This window comes from Homarus americanus, unplaced genomic scaffold (assembly GCF_018991925.1).
Source record: "Homarus americanus isolate GMGI-L3 unplaced genomic scaffold, GMGI_Hamer_2.0 scaffold2235, whole genome shotgun sequence".
In the NCBI taxonomy this organism is placed as follows: domain Eukaryota; kingdom Metazoa; phylum Arthropoda; class Malacostraca; order Decapoda; family Nephropidae; genus Homarus; species Homarus americanus.
The window spans coordinates 146,624-173,030 of NW_024726992.1; the positions used below are offsets into that span (position 1 = coordinate 146,624).

The 26,407-nt window shown below is 42.3% G+C and overlaps 1 protein-coding gene across 1 annotated transcript in view; it reads right to left on the minus strand.

The window, feature by feature from the left end:
- Positions 1–338: 338 nt before the first annotated feature.
- LOC121865751 overlaps positions 339–26,407 on the minus strand; it is a 77,925-nt gene continuing 51,856 nt past the window's right edge. Inside the window, exons 2-5 of the mRNA XM_042365301.1 lie at positions 25,233–25,426; positions 24,771–24,909; positions 18,708–18,841; positions 339–479 (exon numbers count right to left, since the gene is read on the minus strand). Of these exons, the coding sequence (XP_042221235.1) occupies positions 339–479; positions 18,708–18,841; positions 24,771–24,909; positions 25,233–25,426 (608 nt within the window). The remainder of the gene's footprint in view (positions 480–18,707; positions 18,842–24,770; positions 24,910–25,232; positions 25,427–26,407) is intronic.

Sequence of the window (26,407 nt, forward strand, 5' to 3'; positions counted from 1 at the left end):
TCCCCTGGGACTGTTCTGTTTGTTGCACGCGACCGTGTGTTGATGTGCTGGGTATTGCCGTGTCGGTGAAGCTGATATTGAAATTTTGTTGCATGGGACAATATGTTGACGTGTTGGGTACTGCACTGTTGCTAATGGAATATTTGTTGCATAGTAAATTTTGTTGAGATGATGCGTACTGCAATCTTGGTGATGCTGGAAATGTGGCATGTTTGTTGCAATGTTGGTGATGTTGTTACTGAAGTTTGTTTGTTGCATAGGGCATTACGCTGCCAGGTTGGGTATGAGAATGGTGCTAATGTTGCTATGATTGTATTCAGGAACGACCATGGCTTATGTTATTGAATGTCGTTCCAGTAGTCGCCTTGGTTATAGTCGTATCGATCGTAGTCGTGTTGGTCGTATTTGTATCGATCGTAGTCGTGTTGGTCGTAGTCATATCGATCGTAGTCGTGTTCGTCCGTGTTACTGCGACAGAGCTGAGAGGAGTGTGACAAGAGACCTTATATTACTGAGGGAGTTCGGTCACGTATCGCGTGTTCGAGTTAACCATCAAACGTTGTATGTAGTTATCTTCTTGACGTAACAATGATGATGTTTTGTTGCAAGATTACTATGTTAATGTTCGAAATATATTGTATTATAAAGGGAGAGAGAGAGAGACGGAGATAGAGAAACAGGCAGAGAAGAGAAAGACAGAAAGACTGACAGATATTCAGACAGACTGGGATAGAAATGTAGACAGACTGACAGACAGACAGAGAGCCGGAAATGTTAACATGAGAACTTGTTTTGCCTCTAATTAATATTCTATTCCACGGTAGAATATATGTAATACCATATAGCCCAAAGCAATTGTATATATGTTGTTATCATTTTAAAACATGGTGAAGGGGACTGCTTGTATTACACGGGACTATTAATACAGTGGACGAGGCATTAGAGTGTTGTTTTCACCGTGTAGAGTCAAGTTACGTTTCACACATAAACCATCTCTACTGGGAGGATATTAGGTACATTATTGCACGGGGTGGGAGATAAGTTGCAGATCATATTACCATGTTGCATAGATGATCAACATTTGTACAGAGCAATACGTTGGTGGTTAGTTTTAAGGGTTAGTTTGTTGCAAATTATTTAATAGTATTGCGTATATGATTTGTATTGAAGATTAGTTTGTTGCAAGATACAGACATTATTGCACATGATTGGTGTGGATATAATTAGCGTGTTGCAAATAATATACATATACTGTAATGTATATAATTGGTACAGAGATTTAGTTTGTTGCAAATCATACAGCCACATTTCACAGACGCTCAGTAAGTTGCAAAGTGTAGTTAGCATGTTGATGGCTGTTGGACATTAGCTGCTATTGATTACTCGTACATTAGGACCGCGATATTTTCGTGGGAATTAATGTAATGGTGTAAGTGCCGGGCAGAGTCATGCACTGTGCTAGTGTGGACAGATAAACAAAGACGAAATGAGTCTGTAATTTCTAGTACAGACAGAGAGGAAACGAGTCTGGGCAATAACAGACACACAGACACGGAGAAAACTGAAAGCGAGCGATAGTATAAAATCTTAGGTGATAACTACCCACGTTTCATTAGTTAACCTTTTTACCTCTCCTTTAGCACATTGACTTAGTTAAATTCGATAACAAATTAATTAGTATCGAAATGGTAGTGTATAGTCTCATGGGGTTTAATAAGAATCGATTGGTAATTAAATTTTCTTTACGATTTGAAGTTTGAAGATGAGAAAACGCTGGAGTATATGTTGACAAATGTTTATTTACTTGTACAAAAAACGATAATTTATTTTCATATACTGTGTTAAGGAGTACAGGAAATAGTTATGAATCATCGTAAATAAGACAAATATGCTCAGTCTTAAAGTAAATATTCAAAAGATGTAAACGAAAATGAGAGACACAAGCTAAATCACTTTCAGATGGGTGCGTTCGAGCGTGTGAAAATTAAACAAGACTGTAGTGCTTGAACGCAGCCCGCCCCCTTGCTGGCGTCCCAACATTCATTGCCATTAAAAAGCTTTCAGGTTTCTTAAGTAAGCACTGCACCACATGCCAACATTCCTCCGTCACACACGCCAAGAAACGGGAGTAGCAGCTTTTAATGGTGTGTTATAAGTAATGATAAATCACAGCCTAATGCGTATTGACCTGTCTACACCTTTACTCACTACCACTACAACAAGCTCACTGTGTTTACGTCTAATAAGAGGTACTCGTTCATTTGATGGCTAGTCCCCGACGCGCGTTAAACTGAATATAAAACACTAATAACTTAAAGGTCTTAGGGAGCTTAGTGACTTTGTGTTAAGTGGAGTGTGAGGCGATCGGCTTATAGTGTGTGTGGGGGTGATGGGTGTGGGGTGATGGGGGTGGGGGTGTGGGGGGTGGGGGTGGGGGTGTGGGGTGGGTGGGGGTGATGGGTGTGAGGGTTGTGGGGGTGATGGGTGTGGGGGGTGGGGTGAGTTGGTAAGGGTGGAAGTTACTGTCCGGGTAAATGGCTCCAATAATTCGGTCGTTAATTAAGCTTTTGTTCGTCTTATGTTGTTTTTTGTTTTTTTTCTCCTCCTGAATTCTAAGTTAATCTCGCGTATATATATTTTCCTATCTGTTATTGACGTTAATAAGTGTTGAGATATTTTAACGCTTCATTACTGCAGCTTTTTGTTTTAGTTTAAGTTAAATATTTTGACTGTTAAGTGTTGGCTTTACAGTATAGTAGTAATTCTTTACCCCCCCCCACCCTTCACCTGCTCACCTCCCCCGAGCTGTAATTGCCACCCCTCCTCACCCCCTCCTCACCCTCTCCTCACCCCCTCCCAGGCTAGTGACCAAGAGACATGTATTGATCAAGTAGTCAAAGCCATCATGAAGATTTTTGTTCAGTAATTTAATCTAGAGATAATGTAACAAAAAGGTGCCTTGTTATTTTAATTAATTTTCGTTTGATATTAAAAAACCCTCGTACATTGTTGATTCCATCTTAAACTATTGTAAACAAAAACATACGTCGTTGATTTTAACTTAAACTGACGTAAACTGAAGTTGAACATTGTTGAAGTCAATGCGAATCTCTCTTGACTTATGAGACCAATTGCTGACTCGAAATTATCTAGAGTTGAAATCAGGTTGTTGATGTGGCTAATTTCCTCCACTGAGAGATAAGTTGTAAGGCGGTCCTCTCGATAAATAGCACACACACACACACACACACACACACACACACACACACACACACACACACACACACACACACACACACACACACACACACACACACACACACACACACCACACAGACACACACACACACACACACACACACACACACACACACACACACACACACACACACACACACACACACACACACACACACACACACTTGCTTCTGGTTACACAGGAAAGTCATTAAGTGAGGGAAATTGATCAATCGAAGACACATCGGAAGAAATTTTCGGCAACTGGTTCAGGTCAATGGTTTTTAGTCTCGTTGCATCAGCTTGTATATCATAAATGGATAATGTCGTTCTACTTGTCAAAAAATAGATGTGTTATAGTTGTTAAGTTTCAATGTTATTTTACTCGTAGAAAACATTTGCTCGCCAGCACGTGTTATGTTCCTCACGTCACAGGTGCCTCGGTACACGTGACAACACCGCAGCGACAGTGTAAATATGAAGTCATTGACAAATAGTTAATCATATTGTAAGTAAATGATTGTAAATTAACATGATCGTCAACTCCGCATATAGTTAACTAGCCTTTTACACTACTAAGGTTCCATTATAATTACTGGAAATCTATATGAACACCTAACACAATACAGCTTTGTAATACCAGTGAATATGTTTCCCTTGTGAGTAAAAATAACTTCGTACACGACCATGGAAGCTATTTTTTGGAGCGTACGACTGAACTTTGGGCTGTCCACGTGTAAGTGTACTGTACAGGCTGGTGTTGTGTTCGTGCTTACGGCGTTGCTGGGACACTACCAGGAAACTTAACTTGAGCCACACACCAGGGCCGGCCATTCTCACAATACTAACACAAAACCTTCCTAATTATGGACTCGTCTGCCCCGGGGAAGTCGCTTTAATGGGTCTACCTTCCGCTTTAAAGTGGATGGTATTAACTTGTTGTCTCCCATATCCAGAATACATTAAGAACAGGGTGTGTGTGTGTGTGTATGTGTGTGTGTGTGTGTGTGTGTGTGTGTGTTTGTGTGTGTGTGGAACAAGACATAATTGAGAGAAGGATTTTTTTTAGTTTATTCAGGGATCCTTGACTTGATCCCACGAGATAAGAAAACACCCAGAAAAACACCCCTACCTTACACCTTCCCTGCCTTACACAACACTACCCTACACCCTTACCCTACAACTACAGCCTTACCCTACACCACACTCCCACCCTACACCACACTCCCACCCTACACCACACTCCCACCCTACACCACACTCCCACCCTACACCACACCCCCACCCTACACCACACTCCCACCCTACACCACACTCCCACCCTACACCACACTCCCACCCTACACCACACCCCTACCAAAGTAATAACACTCATATTTATTCACGTACTGTGGGTTTAGCAGCGGGAGTAAGCATGTAGGAACGAGTCCACAAAATTGGTGATATTAGCGTAAATTAGCACAAAGTAAGCGGTGGTTCCAGGAACATTTAATTGGTAATGCTGGGTTTAGTGGCCGCAGGTAGAACGTGGGGGGAATATTTTGAGTGTCTTGTGAGGGGTGTGTGAGTGTGTTTTTGAGTGTTTTTGTTTATGAGTGTGTGAGTTTGTTTTTTGAGTGTCTTGTTAGGGGTGAGTGAGTGCGTTTTTTGAGTGCCTAGTGAGGGAGTGTGTAGTAGTAGTAGTAGTAGTAGTAGTAGTAGTAGTATTTTTGTTGTTTTGCATTTGTTGTTGTTGTTATCAATGGTGTTTTTGTAGTTACTGGTAGTATTACTGCTCTTGGTATAAAAACAAGAATTTGGTGAGACATATCTGAAGAAACTCGACATTGGTGAGGAACTAGTGAGATAGATTCCCTACCTGCTTGATTTTACGGAACAAGAAAAATTTATATATTCCTTAGGAGGGAAACTAACATGAAATGGAGTTGTGGAAAGTGTTAACAGAAATGGAAATGAAATTGACTTTATAATATCGAAGTGAAGTGAAGTGTGATTTGTGTCTACTCTAAAAAATTTAACCTCATACTTCATTACCTAAACACTTCCTTCGCCCCACACTTCATCATTACCTAAAACACTTCCTTCCTTCACACTTCATTACCTACAACACTTCCTAAAAACACTTCCTTGCTTCACACTTCATACCTAAAGCACTTCGCTCTTCACATTATTACCTACAACACTTCCTAAACTTCCTTGCTTCACTTCATTACCTAAAACACTTCCTTCGCCCCACACTTCATTACCTAAAACACTTCCTTCGCCCCACACTTCATCATTACCTAAACATTTCCTTGCCTCCAAATTCATAATTAGGTTAGATTAGGATATGTTAGGTTAGGTTAGATAGGATAGGTTAGGTTAGGTCTCACATGCAACACTGCAGAGGTTAGTAACATCGCCCCGTCTGCCCACCCGCTCGCCCGCCTCTCCCGTCCGCCCTACCCCGCCCCGCCCGCCGTACACTAATAAACTATGCACCCATCATCCCATTTCATCCGGTCTTTAAGGGATTTGTCCGGTTGAGATTATCCGCCGGGATTTCTTTCAAGCTCTTGTATGTAACTTCTCTCTCTCTCTCTCTCTCTCTCTCTCTCTCTCTCTCTCTCTCTCTCTCTCTCTCGCTCTCTCTCTCTCTCAAAGGTGATATAAGTCGTATTTGTCATTTAATTTGAAATTTAGAACACACACACACACACACACACACACACAGACAGTTTTAATATAGTGGAAAAGTAGCAACATGGCCAGAAACAGACAATGGTGGAAGAAGAAAAAGGAGGGAAGGAGAGAAGAGGAGGAAGAGGGAGAAGGAGGAAGAATTCTCCACCAGTTGAGTCAGATAACGTGTCATCATTTTATTATTTCAATTCATTATTCGCCTTTCTTCCTTGATATTTATTTCTCGTTCTTTTGCCTTTCTCTCCCATTCTCCTTTATCACGGCCTCCTTCCTTCCTTTCTGCCTTCCTTCCTTCCTACCAGACTCTTATCTCTCTTAATTCACTTTCTAAAGTCTTTTCATTCTTGCACTTCTCCTCCTCCTCCTCCTCCTCCTCCTCCCTCCTCCCTCCTTCTCCATGTGCAGTCTCTTCTTTTTTCCTTCTCTTCATCCTCCTTCATCCTCCTTCTCCTCCTCTTCATCCTCCCTCTTCTATCCTTACTCCCTTTAATTTATTCTTTTGTTATCTCATTTCATTCTCTGTTCTTCACTAATTTCCATTACTACTTCCTGTTTACCTACCTCCTCTCCTCCTGCTCTCTTCACTCCCTCCTCCCTTTCTCCCCTTGCCCATTTCCCTACTACTAATACTACCTTTCCTTACTCCAACCCCCATCCTCTTCCTCCCCTCTCTCCCCACTCCTCCTCCCCCTCCCTTCCCCACCCTCCCCTTTACCCTTCTCTCTCTCCTCCCCAGTACCTGTGGTTGTCTTATTAGCCATGATAAGGGATTTGTTTATTCAGTCAAGTCAGACACATCACACGCCCACCTCCCTCCCTTCTTTCTCTGTCTCCCATGTTCTCTGTCTCCCTTTCTCTGTCTCCCTCTTTCTCTGTCTCCCTTTCCTGTCTCTTTCTCTGTCTCCCTTTCTCTGTCTCCCCTTTCTCTGTCTCCTTCTTAGTCTGTCTCTCTTTGTCCGTGTCTTTATTCTGATTATCTGTCTCGTTACTATACCTCTTTTTATTCTTCTCCCTTGCCTCTTTTCTTCCTCTTTATCTCCTTCTCCAAACCCTCTTTTTTCTTCCTATTCTCCACCTCTTCATCCCCCTCATTCTTTGTTATCTCTTTGTTATTTTTGTTATCTCTTTTGTTTAATGCCTCTTAATCACTCTTTTTTCCTTCCCTCTACTTCTCCCTTTACCTCCTCCCTCTTTACCTCCTCTTTAGTCCCGTTTTCCTCATGTTAATCTGTCTTTGGCTTTCTGTGCCTCTCTCTTCTCTTTTATTGCATTTTCATCGTTCTTTTTATTCCTCTTTTATCGGTCTTTACTGCTTCTTGATCGCTCTTGTAAACACCTCTTTATACCTCTTTAGTTCTTTAGTGTCTCTTAATGTGTTCCTCTTTACTACGTCCCCCTCCCCCTCCTTCCCTCACTTGTCCTCCTCTTTCTCCTCCCTCCCTTTTTACTTCTACCTCTTTTCTTCTTATCTTTCTTCCCCTCTCTTTCTCCTTCTCCCAGTCTCCCTCTTCCTTTCCCACTTTCCTTAACCCATCTTCCTCTCTACCTCCTCCACCCCACGACCTTTTCCTCTTTACTCCCCATCCTCCTCCTGCCCCCCTCCTCTCCCTTCTTCTTCTCCCTTCTCCTTCTTCTCTCCTCCCCCTCCCTCACACCCTCCTCCTTGTTTCCGAGAACTAATCTGGCATTAGGTGGGGATTTGCATTCATCCCCCCACATGTCACGATACAGCTCTATTACACCCCAAGGTACCTGGCAACCTCCCCCACCACCACCACCACCACCCCCACGCACCCCCTGCCCTCCACCTCACCTCACATCCCCCACCTCACCCTACACCCCCTCATCTCACTTTTCTTTCCCCTTGCTTCCACCCTCCTCCCTGTACACATCACTCCCCACTCTCCCTCACCCCCACGCTCCCCACAGCCCCTCACGCCCCCAGTCCCTCACGCTCCCTCAGTCCCTCACGCTCCTCACCACGCTCCCACAGTCCCTCACGCCCCCAGTCCCTCACCCCCTGCCCCCCACGCCTCCCCAGCCCCCTAACGCCCCTCACCCCCCACCCTCACGCCCCTAGTCCCCCACGCCCTCAGCCCTCACCCTCACGCCCCTCAGCCCCTCATGACCTTTCCACCCTCCCCACCCACCCATCTCACTGACCCTCTTTCTCTCCCTTATCACCCTCACACCTCCTGAGAGACTGTTCCATTCCCTTCCCTCACCTCCTTCCCTCCACTTCACCCTTCCCTCCCTTCATCCTCCCTCCCCATTAACCTCACCTTGACCTTTCTCCCTCATCTTTTACCTGCTCCTCTTCCTGGCCCTAACCTTTCACCCTCCCATTACCCTCATTATCGTCCGGGCCTCCCTCCTCTCCTTCCCTCCCCTCTCCCTCCCTTTCCTCCCTCTCCTTTCTCTTCAGAGAGTGACAGCCTCGGTAGAAGAAGGAGGGTCACCTGCGCCCAGGTTAATTATCCCCCAGGTGACTCCAGCCACCTCTCAGCTGGTGGTAGTGCTGGTTGGTGATGGTGGTAGTATATATAGCTGATGATGGTGGTAGTGATTGGAGATAGTGATGGTGGTTGTGCTGGCTGCGGGTGGTAGTAGTGATTGGCGATGGTGGTTGTATTGGCTGCTGATGGTGATAGTGATGTGTGCTGGTGATGGTGGTAATGTTGGCTGGTAATGGTGGTAATAATCGGTGATGGTGGTGATAATAATCCTAATAACAATAGAAGTAATAATAATAATAATAATAATAATAATAATAATAATAATAATAATAATAATAATAATAAAGAGAAATAGAGAGAGAGCATTAAGAAGATCCCACGAAGAAGAAGACCAGAAATGCTAAAACAAACCACCAGACGATACTTGAAGTTAGGAAGTTAAGTTAGGCTCAAGGGGGAAGTTTGTAGAAGCGCATAGTGGAGAAGTCTTGAGCCCGATAGTGTGTGTGTGTGTGTGTGTGTGTGTGTGTGTGAGAGAGACAGAGAGAAGAAAAGTATGGGTTAATTACTAAATTTAATTGTGTTGTTTTACGGAGAGGAGTTTGTAATATCTCTCTCTCTCTCTCTCTCTCTCTCTCTCTCTCTCTCTCTCTCTCTCTCTCTCTCTCTCTCTCTCTCTCTCTCTCTAAGTTAGGTATCGGACTAACTATAATAATATGATGATAACTTTAATAATAATAATAAGAAGAAGAAAGAAGACGAAGAAGAAGAATAACAATAATAACTATAATAATTATAATAATAACAATAATAATAATAGTGACAATAACAATAATAACAGCACTAATAATAATAATAATAATAATAATAATAATAACAAATAATAATAACAACAACAACAACAACACATAATAACAACAACAATAACACCAATAACAACAACAATAACACCAATAACAACAACAATAACGCCAATAACAACAACAATAACACCAATAACAACAACAATAACACCAATAACAACAACAATAACACCAATAACAACAACAATAACACCAATCAACAACAACAATAACACCAATAACAACAACAATAACACCAATAATAACAACAATAACACCAATAACAACAACAACAACACCAATAACAACAACAATAACACCAATAACAACAACAATAACACCAATAACACCAATAATAACACCGCCACCCAGAGAATCACAACACCCTCCCTGACCTGCATCATAATATTACACAAGGCAGAATAATCATCAAGTGTTGTAGCTCCCTGAAAGTTAATCTCCCTTAATGGCACGAAATTAGTCGCTAACAAATTCATTACATCTCATTAGGAAAAAAGATTTTATAAAGGATTCATTAAACCCGATTAATTTTGCCCCTTTAACACAATGTTTTTTTGGTTCGTTTTTTTTTTTCGTTTGGTAATAATTATTTTTTTTTAGTTTAATGTGATTGTAATTGTTTGTTATTATTATTTTATTATTATTATTATTATTATTATTATTATTATTATTATTATTATTATTATTATTATTATTGTTGTTGTATTATTGTTTATCTTTAATAGACTTGTCATATGGTAAGAATTAAGAATGACTGTTATGGTGGGAGTAGGGATGGTGGTTAGAAAGAGGTGGTTAGGGATGGTCAGAGAGGGTTGGTGATTGTGGTTAGGGTGATTAGGAAGAACTAATGGTGATTGTGGTTAGGAAGGAGAGATGATGGGCGTGTTTAAAAGTGGTAGTGGTGGTTATGGAGGGATGGTGGTAGTTGAGGTTGGTTAAGGCGGGTGATTGTGGTTTTAGGTGATTAGGGAGGTGATGAAGGAGGGTGAGGTGATGAGTGAGGGTCAGGAAAGGGGGAGGTGATGAGTGGGGTCAAGGAGGAGGGGAGGTGATGAGTGAGGGGTCAGGGAGGAGGGGAGGTGCAGGAAGATGAATCACCTCCTGACAGACGATAAAGCGAGGCAGGGAGTGGGGGAAGTGAGTGAGAGAGAGAAAGAGAGTAAGTGAGACAGAGAGAGGTAATAAAGGCATCATTTTCCCTTTTCATCTTCAGCTGACCCACAGAGAGAGAGAGAAGCTTCGACGGGGTTACGCTGTTGTTAAGGTGAGAGGTGAAGATAAGACGGAAATGGAAGGAGAGGTGAGAAGGAAGAGGGATGAAGGAGGTGAGGGAAGCAGGAGGGGAAGGAGAGGTGTGGGGAGGAGAGGAAGAGGGTAGGGAGTTGAAGGGAGGAAAGGAGAAACGATGGGAGGAAGGGGGAGGAAAAAAATGGGTAGAGAGGAAGGGAGAAAGAGGAGGAACGTATAGGGAGTGGAAAGAATAGGAATGGGAAGGGGAGAAAGGAAAGGAGGTTGAGGTGTAAGGAGTAGGAGGAAGTGAAGGAGGAGTTATCAGAGGCTGAGTTAGATTAATTCTCTGGTTTCGTCGCTAGTTTAAGGGATTTCTCTCTATTTAACGGTGTGAATGGAGAGAGAGAGAGAGAGAGAGACTGTTGTATAATCTATCCAATACTTATATAACTCGCCAAACAACCCAAAATAACCAGACTTTAATTTTCACTGAAGAAACGACGAAATAAAAAAAAATGTGAAGGTCTTTGAAAGTTTCCAGTTACTAATTTCCGGCTCTCCTTTTTTTTCCAGGACCAGGTAGTGTTTGGATGGCCTTCACTCCTCCGGGTCAGGTAGTGTTTAATATGCATTAATTCTCATATTTAACGTGATTTATGATTGGATGACTGTCACATTTTCTTCTCTTCCTTTTCCTCTTGGTTGGTTATCTCTTCACCAATAACATTCGTTTCTTTAGTTGATTTGAATTGTAATTTGTGTTTGGACGGGTGCCAGTCCTCCTCCTCCTCCTCCATCTGCTTGGCAAGTGTTTGGTCATTATCATTAATTATCTTAGTTAATGTGAATTGTCATTAGTGCTTGAATGGATGTCATTGCATCCTCCTTCTCATTGGCTCGTGTGATAATAGTAATTACTTATTTAGTGATTGTGAATTGTGATTAGTGTTTGAATTGCTGCTACTTCTTTCTCTGTTTCTGGTTGGCTAGTGTTGGGCCAATAGCAATGAGTCATTTAGTAATTGTACATTGTGATTGGTGATTAACAGGCTGAACTGTTATTACGGGAGCAATTACTGGAGAATTACAGTACCGTTCATGATCCTAATTACAAATTTAACCTATTTAATCCTTGTTATTAATTTCAACTAATTTACATGAGCCATAGATTAAATTACATATACATATATTTATAGGGTACAGGTGAAGGCTGTTCCTCGACCTGTGTATGTATGTATGTATGTATGTATGTATGTATGTATGTATGTATGTACGTATGTATGTATGTATGTATGTATGTATTGTGGGTAGTATATCCGTATAAGTGATTTTGTGTTTGTTATAGGAAATATTTACAGATTTTGGATCACCAGAAGATTAAACACCTCAGTTTGTTTTACTGGATGATTAAGCGCTCAAACCTAACCTAAGCTAACCTACCCTACCCTACCCTACCCTACCCTACCCTACCCTACCCTACCCTACTTTACCCTACCCTACCCTACCCTAAACCCCCCAGGTAGCCTTAGGAAGTTTAATTATCAGGTGTAATAAGTCAAGGAGCCTAATCTACAGGTGACCCTCTTATTACCTGGGCGTGAGGTCAGGTAGAATTCCTAAAAGTTCGTCAGGTTATAATCTTCTCTCGTAACTTAGGGAACAGGAGAGGTGAGGAGGGTAGGGAGTAATTATGTGCGTCTGGTTGTTATAGAGTGTAAGTGGAATTTTGACGCCATTTTGAGAACCAGCTTTGAATCGTAGTTTTAAGTATGTCAGTGGCAATGCAAGTTGAGAGTTTTTACAATGTGCGTCCTGTGTAGAGAGAGAGAGAGAGAGAGAGAGGTCATCTGTCGTTAGTCCCCCACAAACTAGCAGTAAGATGTGGGTTTGTTTGTCCTGGTCCACTGTGTGTGTGTGTGTGTGTGTGTGTGTGTGTGTGTGTGTGTGTGTGTGTGTGTGTGTCCGGGTTAACGTGACGTGATATAGATTCGTAAGTGCAACACAATATAACGTAGTGGAGCTTAGAGTGAAGTATTGTAGCAGAATACGAAAAAACTTACTGTAAAGAATGATTTGTTCCTACTTTTTTCCCTGTATCTTTAACACATTCTTACTCTCCCTCTCCTACTCTTCTTATACGCTTCCACCTCCCCCCTCCCCTCCTCCTCCCCCTCCCCTCACCTTTACTCTTTCCTTTACTGTCACATATTGCCAACCTCCTACTCTCACGCCCTCCCCCCCCCCCCCGCCTCCTCGCCTCCTCGCCTCCCACACACTCACTCTCCTACTCTCTCCCTGACTACTCATCCACAACCCTATTGACCCTCACCACCGCTTCACTTTATATCACGTCTCCATACTTCTCTCTTACCCCCCCTCCTCCTCTTCCTCCTCCTCTTCCTCCCCCTTCTTCCTATAAGCTGGGCTCTCCTCCGTCTTTGGAATTCTTCGCCTGGCGGTAGTACTCGCCCTCCCTGGCAGCCAGTAGTTCCTCCTCTTTCCACTATTCTTCTTCCTCTTCCTCTTTATCCTCTCGCTACTTTTCCTCATCCTTCTCCATCCTCTTCTTCCTCTCCTTTCTTCTTCCCTCCTCCTCCTCCTCCTCTCCTCCTTCTCTCATTCCTCCTCCTTATCTTCTTCTTTCTCCTCCTCCTCCCCCCCTCTTCTTCCTCCTCCTCCCTCAGATCAAACAGTAGGTGTCTTTCGTTGTCGTCACCTCCCGCCCAAAACCGTAATGGATTCCTTAAATGTGTTCTGAATTCACCCGCGCCACCTCTCTCTCTCTCTCTCTCTCTCTCTCTCTCTCTCTCTCTCTCTCTCTCTCTCTCTCTCTCTCTCTCTCTCTCCTCTCTCACTGTACTGCTGCAATTTAAAGGACGTGTAATCCTCTTTCCGTGTGTTTCCAATTTTAAGAATGGATCCGGATGAATTGGTGGAGAAGGAAGAGTCCGCTGCGTGGTGATGGTGGTGATGGTGAAGGGAGTGGTAGTGATGGTGTGAATTGGTGGTGATGTGGTGATGATGGTGATGATAGTGGAGGCAATGGCGGTGGTGGTGATGATGGTGGTGGTGATAGTGGTTATGGTGGTGGTGATGATGATGATGGTGATGATGATGGTGGTGATAGTGGTTATGGTGGTGGTGATTATTGTGATGGTGGTGGTGATGGTGGGAGGTTGGGAGGCCGACTTCAGGGCCTCTCTCCTCCTCCCCCACCGCGATGGACCTCTTAACACCGTCGACTTTCACATCTGTTGCTCTGATTTATCTCCTAATGTCTCCCTCTCTCCCCTCCCTCCCTCTCTCTCCTCCTCCTCCCCTCCCTCCCTCCCCTCCTCCCTCCCCTCCCTCCTCCCCTCTCCTCCTCCCTCCCCTCTCTCCCTCCCACCCCTCCCCTCTCTTTCTCTTTCCTCTCCTTCGTTGCTGTTATTTCCACGTTTTCTTTGTCGTCTCTTATCGCGTTTTCTCTTGATTGTGTTCATTATTTTTTCTTATCGTTGTTATTTCCTTTATATTTTGCAGCCCATAGTTGTGTTTATTGTTGTTTTTGTTGTTGTTTTTGTTATTTTTTGTTGTTGTTTTTGTTGTTGTTTTTTGTTGTTTTTTGTTGTTGTTTTTGTTGTTACCATGTGACTGTTAACTCATTGGATTTTAATTCCCCACCGTATCGGAAGGGAGAGGTTAGTTAAGGTTAGTTAAGGTTAGGTTAGGTTAGGTTAGGTTAGGTTAGGTTAGGTAGTAGGTAGGTAGGTAAGGTTAGGTTGGAGTTAGGTTAGTTAAGGTAAGGTAAGTAAGGTAAGGTAAGGTAAGGTAAGAATGTCTAATTATCTTCTGTCCGTCTGTTCTTTCGTACATAGGATATAAACATGATAACATAGATAAATAGCGACAGATATCAACCTCAGGAGGGTTCAATAAGCAGCGTCTTTTGTCATTTTTGGTTGGATTTATGTAGGGTGTCACTCATTCACTCACTCACTCATCACTGTCATTCACTCACTTACTCACTCACATCACTCACCTTCAGCGGGGATCAGGTATCGGTTTGGTGACTTGTGTATGACAGGTGATACTACACTATGCTCTTTGCTTATATGGCGGGTGTAATTACTGTACTAACTGTAATGTTCGTGACTACATACCTGTGATGTATTATTATTATTATTATTATTATTATTATTATTATTATTATTATTATTATTATTATTATTATTATTATTATTATTATTATTATTAGTGTTATTATTTTTATCTGCAACACTTACAATGGTCCCCCACGTGTGTCTACAGGTTTAGGCCCCTTGAATACTATGGTTAGATCCCTGTATATGATGACTTAACCCCTTGAATATGATAATTTAACCCCTTAAATACGATGATTTAACCCCTTGAATGCGATGATTTATCCTCTTGAATACGATGATTTAACCTCTTGAACACGTTGACTTAACCCTTTGAATACGATGACTTAACCCCTTGAATACGATGACTTAACCCTTTGAATACGATGACTTAACCCCTTGAATACGATGACTTAACCCCTTGAATACGATGACTTAACCCCTTGAATACGATGACTTAACCCCTTGAATACGATGACTTAACCCCTTGAATACGATGACTTAACCCCTTGAATACAAAGACTTCGAATGAGCAAGTTTTTAGCAATTGTTCAGTTTAACAGGACTTCGAATACCAGAGAGAGTTAATGAGACACCGTACCTCGGATAAGGTAAGGAGAGCCGGTATGTGAGAGATGTTGGGGACCTTCAAATAATCATCATACCTGTACACTCGGTACTATAAAATATTATGTGGTATCGTTCTTGGTCTCAATGTGTATGTATATATAGTGGGATGTATATCATTATACCCTGGCTGGTCATTATATCGTGTGTGTGTGTGAGTGTGAGTGTGTGTGCGCGCGCGCGCTGTTATACTCCAACTATGTTTTATTTCGTTATGGTAACACCAAGGAAGGTAGAGTGCTCTACCTTCCTTGGGTAACATTCCATTGGATCTCAAGACTCTCTCTCTCTCTCTCTCTCTCTCTCTCTCTCTCTCTCTCTCTCTCTCTCTCTCTCTCTCTCTCTCTCTCTCTCTCTCTCTCTCTCTCTCTCTCTCTCTCTCTCTCTCGTGCATTTTGTGTTGGTACATTAATCTCGGCCACCGAGACAAGCTTCATTAGCAATTACTCTTGTATTGTGTCACATATATATCTTAAGTGCGCCTGGGTATATATATATATATATATATATATATATATATATATATATATATATATATATATATATATATATATATATATATACACACGTGTGGTGGGGGGGTATTAACCAGGTGAGACACAACAACAGGCAGTAAACAAAGTTACACAAGACGGTGAAAACAAAATGTACAACCCGGAGTGTGTTTATAAATAATTCAGTGGCGGGTGAGAGTAACAAGCCTTCCTCTGTAGGCGCTGACAGCCACTGTAGACCCGTGAACCAGTGTATAAACCCGTGAACCACTTTAAACCTGTGAACCCCCACTATGAATCATTGAACCAGCAACTGACTAACTTTACATGGTACATAGTTGTATACATCTTAACTCTGAGCTCATACTTCCCGTGTGCGTGCGTAAAAAAAACGTCAACATTATGTATCTATCAACCTGAGAATCTTTATGTCATAATATCAATATTGAACTCGTGATATACCCCCTCCTCTCCCCTCCCCTCCCTCCATCTAAAAGTACCCCCCCTCACCTCACCCCCCTCCCCGGTAAGGTCGTATAGCCCGGAGAGACGTGGTATAATGCAAATTTTTACAAGGCGTTATTTCGAGAGCCAGAAATACGAGGTCGCGAAGAATACGACGTTTGGGAGGGGAGCGTAATAAGAGGCGGAGAGTGTATGTTGACAGAAATGTGAGGTCCGCTGGGAGTCTCTGTATATACCTGGGTCGTGGAGGTCTACCAGGGTATGGATGTAGAACCCAAGTGTTTTATTTATAAGGTGTTGAATTCTGTTTGTCTTTTGTTTCTTTTGGAGTTTGGAATTTATAGTTGGAATAAGATTTGGATTATTTTGTTTATATTTGTATGTTGTGTTTTATTATGGATTAGAAGGATAAAGAATCATTTATAAGGAATTGGATTATTTTTTTTTATTAGTTTGGATTCTATAGAAGAGAGTTAGGATATTAGGTAATATTTCCTCATATGTGGTATTTATGGGGTACGGGATTCTATAAGGGTATGGAAATAAATAAGGGATGAATGTACTCCACTTAAAAGGTATTGGATGCCATATTTTACGCGCCTGGAACCATTAGAGTAGGATTAAGAGGCTTCTGTTTGTTACTACACTATTTATATGGATTTTAAGAGACTATAAGAGCTTGGATCTCTTGTATATGGAGTTGAATCCTATTTTTGAGGAGTTTGGAAACTATGATAGAGGGTTACGATAGTTCTTTTTTTTATTGTACACCATACGTATGCATTTCGTAGGTGCAGTAGCTGGGTATATATTGCCATTAGAGAATAAGTAAAGATATCGTTCATATTTACGATAGTTGGAGTGTTGACGAAGGAAGCATGAAATGTAGAGGTTGTTCTGTCGTGAATTATAATCTAGTAATGGACTCTCTCTCTCTCTCTCTCTCTCAATGACGTCATGCGTGTATTTGAAATTTAATTAACTCTTGAATATATATCTTACGAAACGAAATTCAGCTTCACTTGATTTCTGATGTAAACAGAATCCTGCTTACCTGCAGAGAGAGTAAAATAATAATAATAATAATAATAATAATAATGATAATAATAATAATAATAATTTAATAAGAAAAATAATCTATTGGAGGCATGGGAGCGGTTACAGGAATATTAGATGTATCGTAATTATTCAAATTAGCTGAAAGTTAGATGAATGTGATGTATGAAAATATGTTGTAATCATTCGAAAATTAGTTAGAAATAGATGACAATTAGTTGGAATTTGCTGAAAGTAATGGCAGAACTAATGTATTATTGATATCCAGAAATGAGCAAGAATTAGTTGATTATCAGGATAAAATTATTTCCCCATTACATGAGAATTAGCCGGAATAAGCTGAGAATTATAACAGCATAAATCCTTGCAATAGATGAGCTGGAATCAATGTAGAATTAGTTGAGCTTAATGAGTTAACTTCATCACTGTCACCGGGAAATTAATTTAGGATAAGTTGAGAATTAGCTGAATTACAGGACTGAACTACCCTGAGATGAGCTGGAATTAGTCGAGTCGGTGGGAGGTGTGTGTGTGTGTTCTAAAGATCTTCTCACATCCCCAGTTATAGGTATTTCTCACATCCCCATTAACAATGATACAATACACGGGGAGGTTAGGTTAGGTTTGGTTAGGTTTGGTTAGGTCAGGTCAGGTCAGGTCAGGTCAGATCAGGTTAGGTTAGGTTAGGTGCATTAAGCTGGTAATCCGTATTTACTCCTCATTAACTTGTGATGCGAGAACAAAACTGACTCACTTAAGCTACTAAAGAAAGGCAATGAATTAAATGGCTTGAAATTGCACTAATACTCTACTCTAACTAGTTAAGGTAGAGTCACAGTGTTATTGTGGTGTCACATTTGACCGTCTTAGCTAAAGTTGAACTGTTAGTTGCATTCCTGCTTCTTGAGTTACTAGAAATAACTGCTCTACCTTCTTCTGAGACTCCGGGATCATGTGATGGCCCTGTCAGCTGCCTCTCCTAATTTTTTTCCACCTCATTTAAAGTGAAAATCATCTCAAATTGCTGACGTAATCGATGAGTAACAAGTTGCTTTCGGAAGACCGATAAGCAGTAACTAATCTTAATGTTTGTATAATCTGCCTTTCTATATCATAACTGTTTCTTAAATTTTCCATTCAACATTACCTGCGCCATTGAGTCCATTATTTATTTATGTATTTTATCTTGAGTTACTGATACGAGAGAGGGTTGAAATACAGTATGTATATAAAGGTGTACGACATTCAATTGCACGTTAACATTATCAAGCAAGGTACGATACTTTGTCTAGCAAGTTAGGTAGGGAGGGAAATATCGCACGCCCGAGCATCAACAAAGGTTATCATCTCCTCGAGCGGGATTTAATGGTCGTAAACCAATAAAGACACGGGTTTACGCGGCGGGAAAAAAACTCTCGTTCATATCCAAGAGATATTTCACGTCTATAAACCAAACAAAAGAACAAGGTTTACGCGATAAAGCTTGAGCGTTAAGAAGAGATAAACCCGGGAGTGATTGTCGGCAAGTTGACGCAAGAGCGGGTGATCAGCGGGGCCAGACGACTTGCTATCGCCCACTGCTGTCAGCCAATCACCGTCGCGTCCTTCTGTGTAAAGACACTAAGATGTGAGTTTTGTTGTCTGCTTTAGTGTTTATGTCAGTAAGTATGCTCCTGCTACCGGTATAATACACTTGTTCTTGACACTCGTGATACCGGTACAGAGCCGTGTTGTCAGTGTACTTATATTACCGGTACAGAGCCGTGTTGCATATGACCAATACAGAGCCGTGTACACCCACCCATGAAGACCTAAAACAAAGAGCGTTCCAGGCGACGCACGAGTGAAACATTGAGGTAAAAACAGGGGAGACAGGCGGTGCTGGCGGAACACCCAGGATTGTGTCCACGAGAGTGTTAGCCGAAGGTGTTAAGTCGGGGCTTTTCTACCTCCACCACCACCACCACCGCACCACTACCACCCTCACTACCACCACCACCACCACCTCATCACTACCACCACCTCACCACTATCCCCACCCCTTCCATCACCACTTCCACTACCACTACCACCATCTCTTCCACCACCACCTTACCAATACCACCACCCTTTCCACCACCACCCCTTCCAACACCACCTCACCACTACCACTACCCCTTCCACCACCACCTCACCACTATTAGCACCAACACCACCACTATCCACGCGCACCCACCACTACCATCATCATCTATCTACAACCCCCACTCACTTACCACTACCACAATCCTTCATATAAACTACCTTCCTCACCATCATCCCTCTCCACGTCACAACCACCCCCTTCACCTACCACCACCCCCTCCCCCCTCTCCCACCACCACCACCACCATCATCTACAGTAAAGCAGAGGTGGACCACGATAACCATAGAGGCCTACTTTGCCTTCCTCTATCAGCTAACACTCCCTTCCTTGGCAGTGTCGTGGGTTCCTACTCTGAACCACATGACTGCCCTGTTGTAATAATCTCCTTATTAGAGTTCATACCTGTGGGGGAGGAGGGGGGGGGGCAACTACCTGCGTTCTGGGCCACTTCCTGGAACACCTTTCTTTCTTCATGAATGGTTTCTTGGATCACCTGTCTATCCTACCTTCTAGACCTACTGGGATACCTACATACAGTCTTGACCACGCGCTATCTGGGCCACTTATCATCATTTTGGACCCACACATGTCAAATCGCTGAAGAAAACCTCGTGAGTAAAATCCAATACTCTTAACGCCGGGTCTTACATGCTGGTCTTAAGATTCAGCAGCAGCGACGAGGCGAGCCAGCCAAAAATGCATTACGATTGGGTCAGAATCCAGTAAGATCTGCCGACTGAGGCGTTTCTTGGCTTTTTTATCGTAGCGTCGTAATCACTAAATGGCAGACGGTGTCGTAATTCTCTCTTTGCGAGTATTTTTAAAAGCATTAAGAGAGTGTGTTTATCAAGGATGTTACTGGCTGGTGGGAGAAATTTAAGAGAGATTTGGACGACAGGTGTTGGATTAGTTAAAGTTGACTTCTGGAGACACGACTGTGATTCCCTGTTGAAGATTTACGAGGGAGTATCATCGACTAATTCAGTGCCGGGAAAATACTCGCTAAATGTTTGTGATTCTCTTAAATAAACAGAGTTAGTTATACTGGCGAGTGTCACTGTGAAGTTATTACAAAGGTTTATTGTGGCTTTTAGAGTACGAGGAACTTGTTAGTAATATTTACCTTGTGAAAATATTAAGCATTCTGGTAAAAATCCAATAATAAGCTGACAATTTTTACGAAACTAAAGCTGAAAATCTTGAATAAATTGAAACATTAGCTGAAATTCTTTACGAAAATGATACATCCACCAAAAATCATGACGAAACTGAAAAAAAAAAATTAAATAAAAAACAATAAAAATACTGAGAAACATTAAACCCAAATCTTGTTAACTTTTGTATTAAATATATACATGAACCAGATAAGGTGAGTTAGGTGTAAGCCATCAGGGATAGAAGAAGACTTATGTAGACACTCAAAACAAATGAGAATCTGCCATGTGGTATTAAACTCTCCTGCCTGGGTGAGGAAGAGGATCTGGGAGAGCAGTATCTGATACCTTTTAAGAATAACGATGAAAAAATACTAAAATAAGAAATAAACCAAAAATAAAAATACTAATATATATATAAAAAAATATTATTAAACTGACGAACATTGAAGTAGATAAATACATAGATAGTTATGAAAATAGATAGAATTCTATAGATGGTTATAACTATAGATATAAAATAAATAAAATAATGGGAAAAGGAGTACAGACTTGGGTGGAGTAATGGAGTAAAAATTATGCAGTTAAAAGAACCAAAGCAAAGGAAATGTGAATAAAACTGAATTAAAAATAAATCGTGGTAAATAAATCTACGGTATACTCTATCCGCATTTCACTTAGTCTTTACTTTCGCCCCTTTGGAGTTGTCGAATGTTTATCATAAATGTTAATCCGATAAACATTTGTCTCTCATCAATTTTAACTTCTTTGGCCCTCAAAATGTTCACGTCACGTATGTTTATTTAATGAATTTTTTTTTCAATTGTTTAATAAATTTGGGGGGCTAAAATGTTTATGTTCTAAATGTTGACCTGATGAACAGTTTCCTCTAATCTTTCAACATTTTGGGGGGAAGGAATCATCAAAATGTTTAAGTTCCCTAAATATTGATTTAAGATTATTTCGTATCCTCATTCTTGCTTCTGAAAATGTTTACTCGCCATATAAGTTTATTCAATAAAGACTTTTCTCTAAATTTTACAACATTAATTTTTTATCGATGATCAACACATTTACCTGCCATAAACATCGACCAAAATAAACATTCCCTTGAAATTCGATTGTCAAATATTTGTCGTTTTGTGGGATGTTAACTCTTGAATGTTTATATTGAGAAATAACTCATCCGTATTGTGACCGTCTATACTTAATGATCCCCGCCATAATAATAATAATAAAAATAATAATAAAAATAATAATAATAATAATAATAATAATGAATCAAATTATATCTAAGAGTCCGCCATTATTTCCATGTTGGAGTCACCGGAATGAATTATTAATCTAGGCTCGGGCTATAAGATTAATTTTCTGATTCTGAACCTGCAAAGGTGATTAAATATTTGCATGAATCAGGAGACGCTGATTTAATTAATTTTGCCGTCAATGTTAAGATGTTGTATTAGTTTAGCTGCGAATAAAGAACAAGTTACAGTGTTCTCTAGTCTACTGATCTGTATTGGGAGTTTGATATACACACACACGCACACACACACACACACACACACACACACACACACACACACACGCACACACACACACACACACACACACGCACACACACACACACACACACACGCACACACACATCAATAATACGTCATCACACACACACGTACGCACACACACACACACACACACACACACACACACGCACACACACGCACACACACGCACACACACATGTTTTCTCTTGTGATTGTTTCTTGTCTGACTTTCTTTGTTTATTTTTGTGTACTTACCCACCCACCCACCCACCCACCCACTCCACTCCACTCATTCACTCCACTCACCTCCCACCTACCGGCTGTGAGACGACTAACCCTAGTTCGCGTGGGGTTATATTGCCTTTGTCTTGCTGAACCACAGCTGTTTGATGGTGTGGGGAGGGAGGTGGGGGGAGGGGGTGAGAGAGATGAGGAGGAGGGGGTGAGGGGGAGATGTGGGGGTGAGGGGAGATGGGGAGGGGAGGGAGGGGAGGGGAGGGGGAGTGAGGAGATGGGGTGAGGGAGGGAGGGGAGGGGAGTGAGTAGACTAGGGCAGCTCTGTTTATTTTAGCTTCATTAAGGCCACGTCAGGTCAGCAAGTGTCAGGTCAGGCTTGGGGTCTCTCTCGTAGTATCACATTCCAATATGTCTTTATTCCTTTCCTCTCTCTCTCTCTCTCCCCTCTCCATCTCCTTCCGTCTCTCTTCCCTCTACCTTCATCTCTCTACCTCTCTACCTTCTCCCACTCCATTTCTCTTACTTCTCCCACTCCCTCCACCTGTCTACCCTCTCCATCCATCTCTACCCTCTCCCTCCCCCTCTCTACCCTCTCCCTCTCTACCCTCTCCCTCTCTAACCTCTCCTCCCTCCATCTCTACCCATTCTTATCGACGTTATGTAACAGGAGACGCTAACGTGTCACATTGCAATATTTTTTTTTCATTTTTACTCTTTCCCTCCCATTTCCATCCCTCCCTCCCCCATCCATTTTTTTTCCTCTCCCCTTCTTTTTCTTTCTATCTTTCATTTCCCTCTTCCATCCCTCTCACCATATAACGTTCCTTCCTCTCCGTTTCTTCCTTTACCCTCCTTACCTCCTTTCCTCCATGTCCCCTTCTCTCTCTTTCTACCTTCCCTGTCTCCCCTTTCCCTTCCTCTCTTTCGACCTCTTCCGCTACCATCCTCTCTACGATCCCTCTCATCTTCCCTTCCTCCCCCATTTCTCTTTTAACCCTCCTCTCCCTCCCTCCCTCTTTTCTATCATCTCTCCTTTACCGCCTACTCCCCTCCGTCCCTCTCTCCATCTTCACCTCTCCCTTCAACCTCTCTCTCCTTCATTCCCTCTTTTCCTCCCCATCTCTCCCTCTTCTCCCTTCCCTCTCACCGTATCCATCAACAATAACAAGTCTTCCTAGAGTATCACACTGAAATAAACATATACATATTCTTTCCATTAAACTCTCCCACTAATGACATCATCAACCTTAGCCCTTCGATCTTCCAGCGAGAAAGAAAAAAAATATTGACATCACCACCAACACGAGGCGAGCCAGGCGATGGATTGTGTTTTTTTTTGCCTCACCTGTAAATAACACCGGGTTTTATTAGCTCACCTGGCAGAGGGGTACACACGAAGACGGGAAATGTGGATGCTGTCTTTGTTGCGTGTTGAGCGTTTGTCGTGCGTCATTAGTTACGTCGTACGTCCGTTGTCCACCTGTAATACCATCGTACGTCCGTTATGTGTACGTCGCCCTTGTGGTCTCGTCCGTTGATACAATAGAGTTAATACACTATAGTGTTGAAAGTTCTTATAAAGTGTGTGTGTGTGTGTGTGTGTGTGTGTGTGTGTGTGTTATAGGATTGTTCACCTTTCCTGCGCGTGTTTCTAATGATAAACAAACATACATTTCCCGGCTGTTAATAATCATTTGTTTAAAGGTGAATCCATTGACGGTAAATAAAACTTTTTTCTCTAAGATAAAACACAAATAAAACAAAATAAAACACCAAAATTATATTAGACAAACTTTTCACCTGTGTATATTTTGTTTGTTTTGTCTGAGAGAAAACTGAGCTAAAAAGGGGTTATTTTATTCATGTTGTGAGAAGCTCCTAAGTCGAATTCTCAAAAAATCTTATATTGTTGAATTTTTTTCCTAAAGTACAGAGTAACGATGGAGTTTCGGTGCACATTTGACGCCATTTTGGTAACTAGTAATCTGTTGTAGCTAAAGTCTGTCTTATCAGTTCTTTCTCTGTTTTAAGAGAACGAATTTTACGATCCTTTAAAAATTCGGACGTCAGGCAGATGGTGTTTAATATATGGGTCCCAGATTTACCTGTCTTGAGGGTGGTGGGCTGGATGACTTACCTGTCTTGAGGGTGGTGGGCTGGATGACTTACCTGTCTTGAGGGTGGAGGGCTGGATGACTTACCTGTCTTGAGGGTGGTGGGCTGGATGACTTACCTGTCTTGAGGGTGGAGGGCTGGATGACTTACCTGTCTTGAGGGTGGAGGGCTGGATGACTTACCTGTCTTGAGGGTAGAGGGCTGGATGACTTACCTGTCTTGAGGGTGGTGGGCTGGATGACTTACCTGCCTTAACGGTGGTGGGCGGAATGACTTTATAAATCACCTGCTCTGAGGAAGGTGGGCGTGATGACTTTGTAAATCACCTGCTCTGAGGAAAGTGGGCGTGATGACTTACCTGCTCTAAGGGTGGTGGGCGGAGCGAGCACCACGCCTGTAGGGTTGGAGGCGCGGCACTGGTAGACGGCAGCGTGTACATCCTGGCGGTAGTCGGTGCCACTGAAGGGCCAGATGACCAGTGACCCGTTATTCAACACCTGTCGAAGGGGAGACGGGAGGGTCACCTGGGCACTCCATAGGTACTCAGTCACTCACATCTGTTTAGCACGTATACAGGCGCCCCGTACATAACGCATATGATACATGTGCACATAAAACTTTAACTTGCACACAAACACTGGCACTGACATGTACATATAGAAATACATACACGAACAGACATAAACACACAATCCTTATATACACAACTCTCATAGACACACACACACACACATACACACACACACACACACACACACACACACACACACACACACACACACACACACACACACACACACACACACACACTCACACTCACCTCCCTCACGCCGGCGATATTGGTGACGGGGGAGTGGTCGAGGTTGAGCCAGGTGATCTGAGGGGGCGGGTCACCTTTCGCCAGGCACCCCAGCACTGTCCCGGAGGTGTTGGTGAAGGTGACCACCCCGGGGGGCGGCTCCACCAGCACGGGGCCAGCTGGAGCACCTGTACCCCCGACGCTCACTGCCCCGCCTGAAAACAAGGTAAAATAAAGTAGGTCAGTGTTTATATATAAGTAGGTCAGGGTTTAAGTACAGTTGCAGTGAGTAGTGTTATTGTTTTGTGCGGTTTTTGGTAGTGGTATGCGGTTTTGGGTGGTGGTCTGCGGTTTTGGGTGGTGGTGTGCGGTGTTTGGTGGTGATGTGCGGTTTTTGGTGGTGGTCTGCGGTTTTGGGTGGTGGTGTGTGGTGTTTGGTGGTAGTCTGCGGTTTTGGGTGGTGGTCTGCGGTTTTGGGTGGTGGTCTGCGGTTTTTGGTGGTGGTCTGCGGTTTTGGGTGGTGGTGTGCGGTGTTTGGTGGTGATGTGCGGTTTTTGGTGGTGGTCTGCGGTTTTGGGTGGTGGTCTGCGGTTTTTAGTGATGGTTTGCGGTTTCTGTAGGTCTTTAGCGCATTTTGGTGGTGTTGTACGGTGTCTGGTTGTCTTGTGTGGTTTCGGGTTGCTCTGTGTTGGTTCTGGTTGCAGGGATCAAAGCAATATGCGGGTATTGCTCACTATTTCCAGTACGGATTAGATATCGATTGAGCCTTGCTGCCAGTGATTAGTCTGTCAACACAGGTATACACAAAAGAGTATAACTATTGATTGGGATTAACAGCTGATTATTTACTCTGACGACGGAAGAGTCTACACGTATATCCAGGTGCATGTAAACTTCTGTGTGTGTGTGGGGGTGGAGGATAAGTCTATGTGTACATGTATTGAGTCAATTTTACTTGTATATTCCTGTTTGCATGGAAACTTAATTACTGAATACATATGCATCCGGGTATACATATGCATCTATGTATATATGCATTCATAGCTATACATATAAACCGTTGTATACATGTACACCCAGGTATACATGTAAGTCAACGTATTGCTTATACCTGAGTGTATACACGTACAGCATTTAAAACTAATTAATCTTATGTCAAATATGTACGTAAAGAGAGAGAGAGAGAGAGAGAGAGA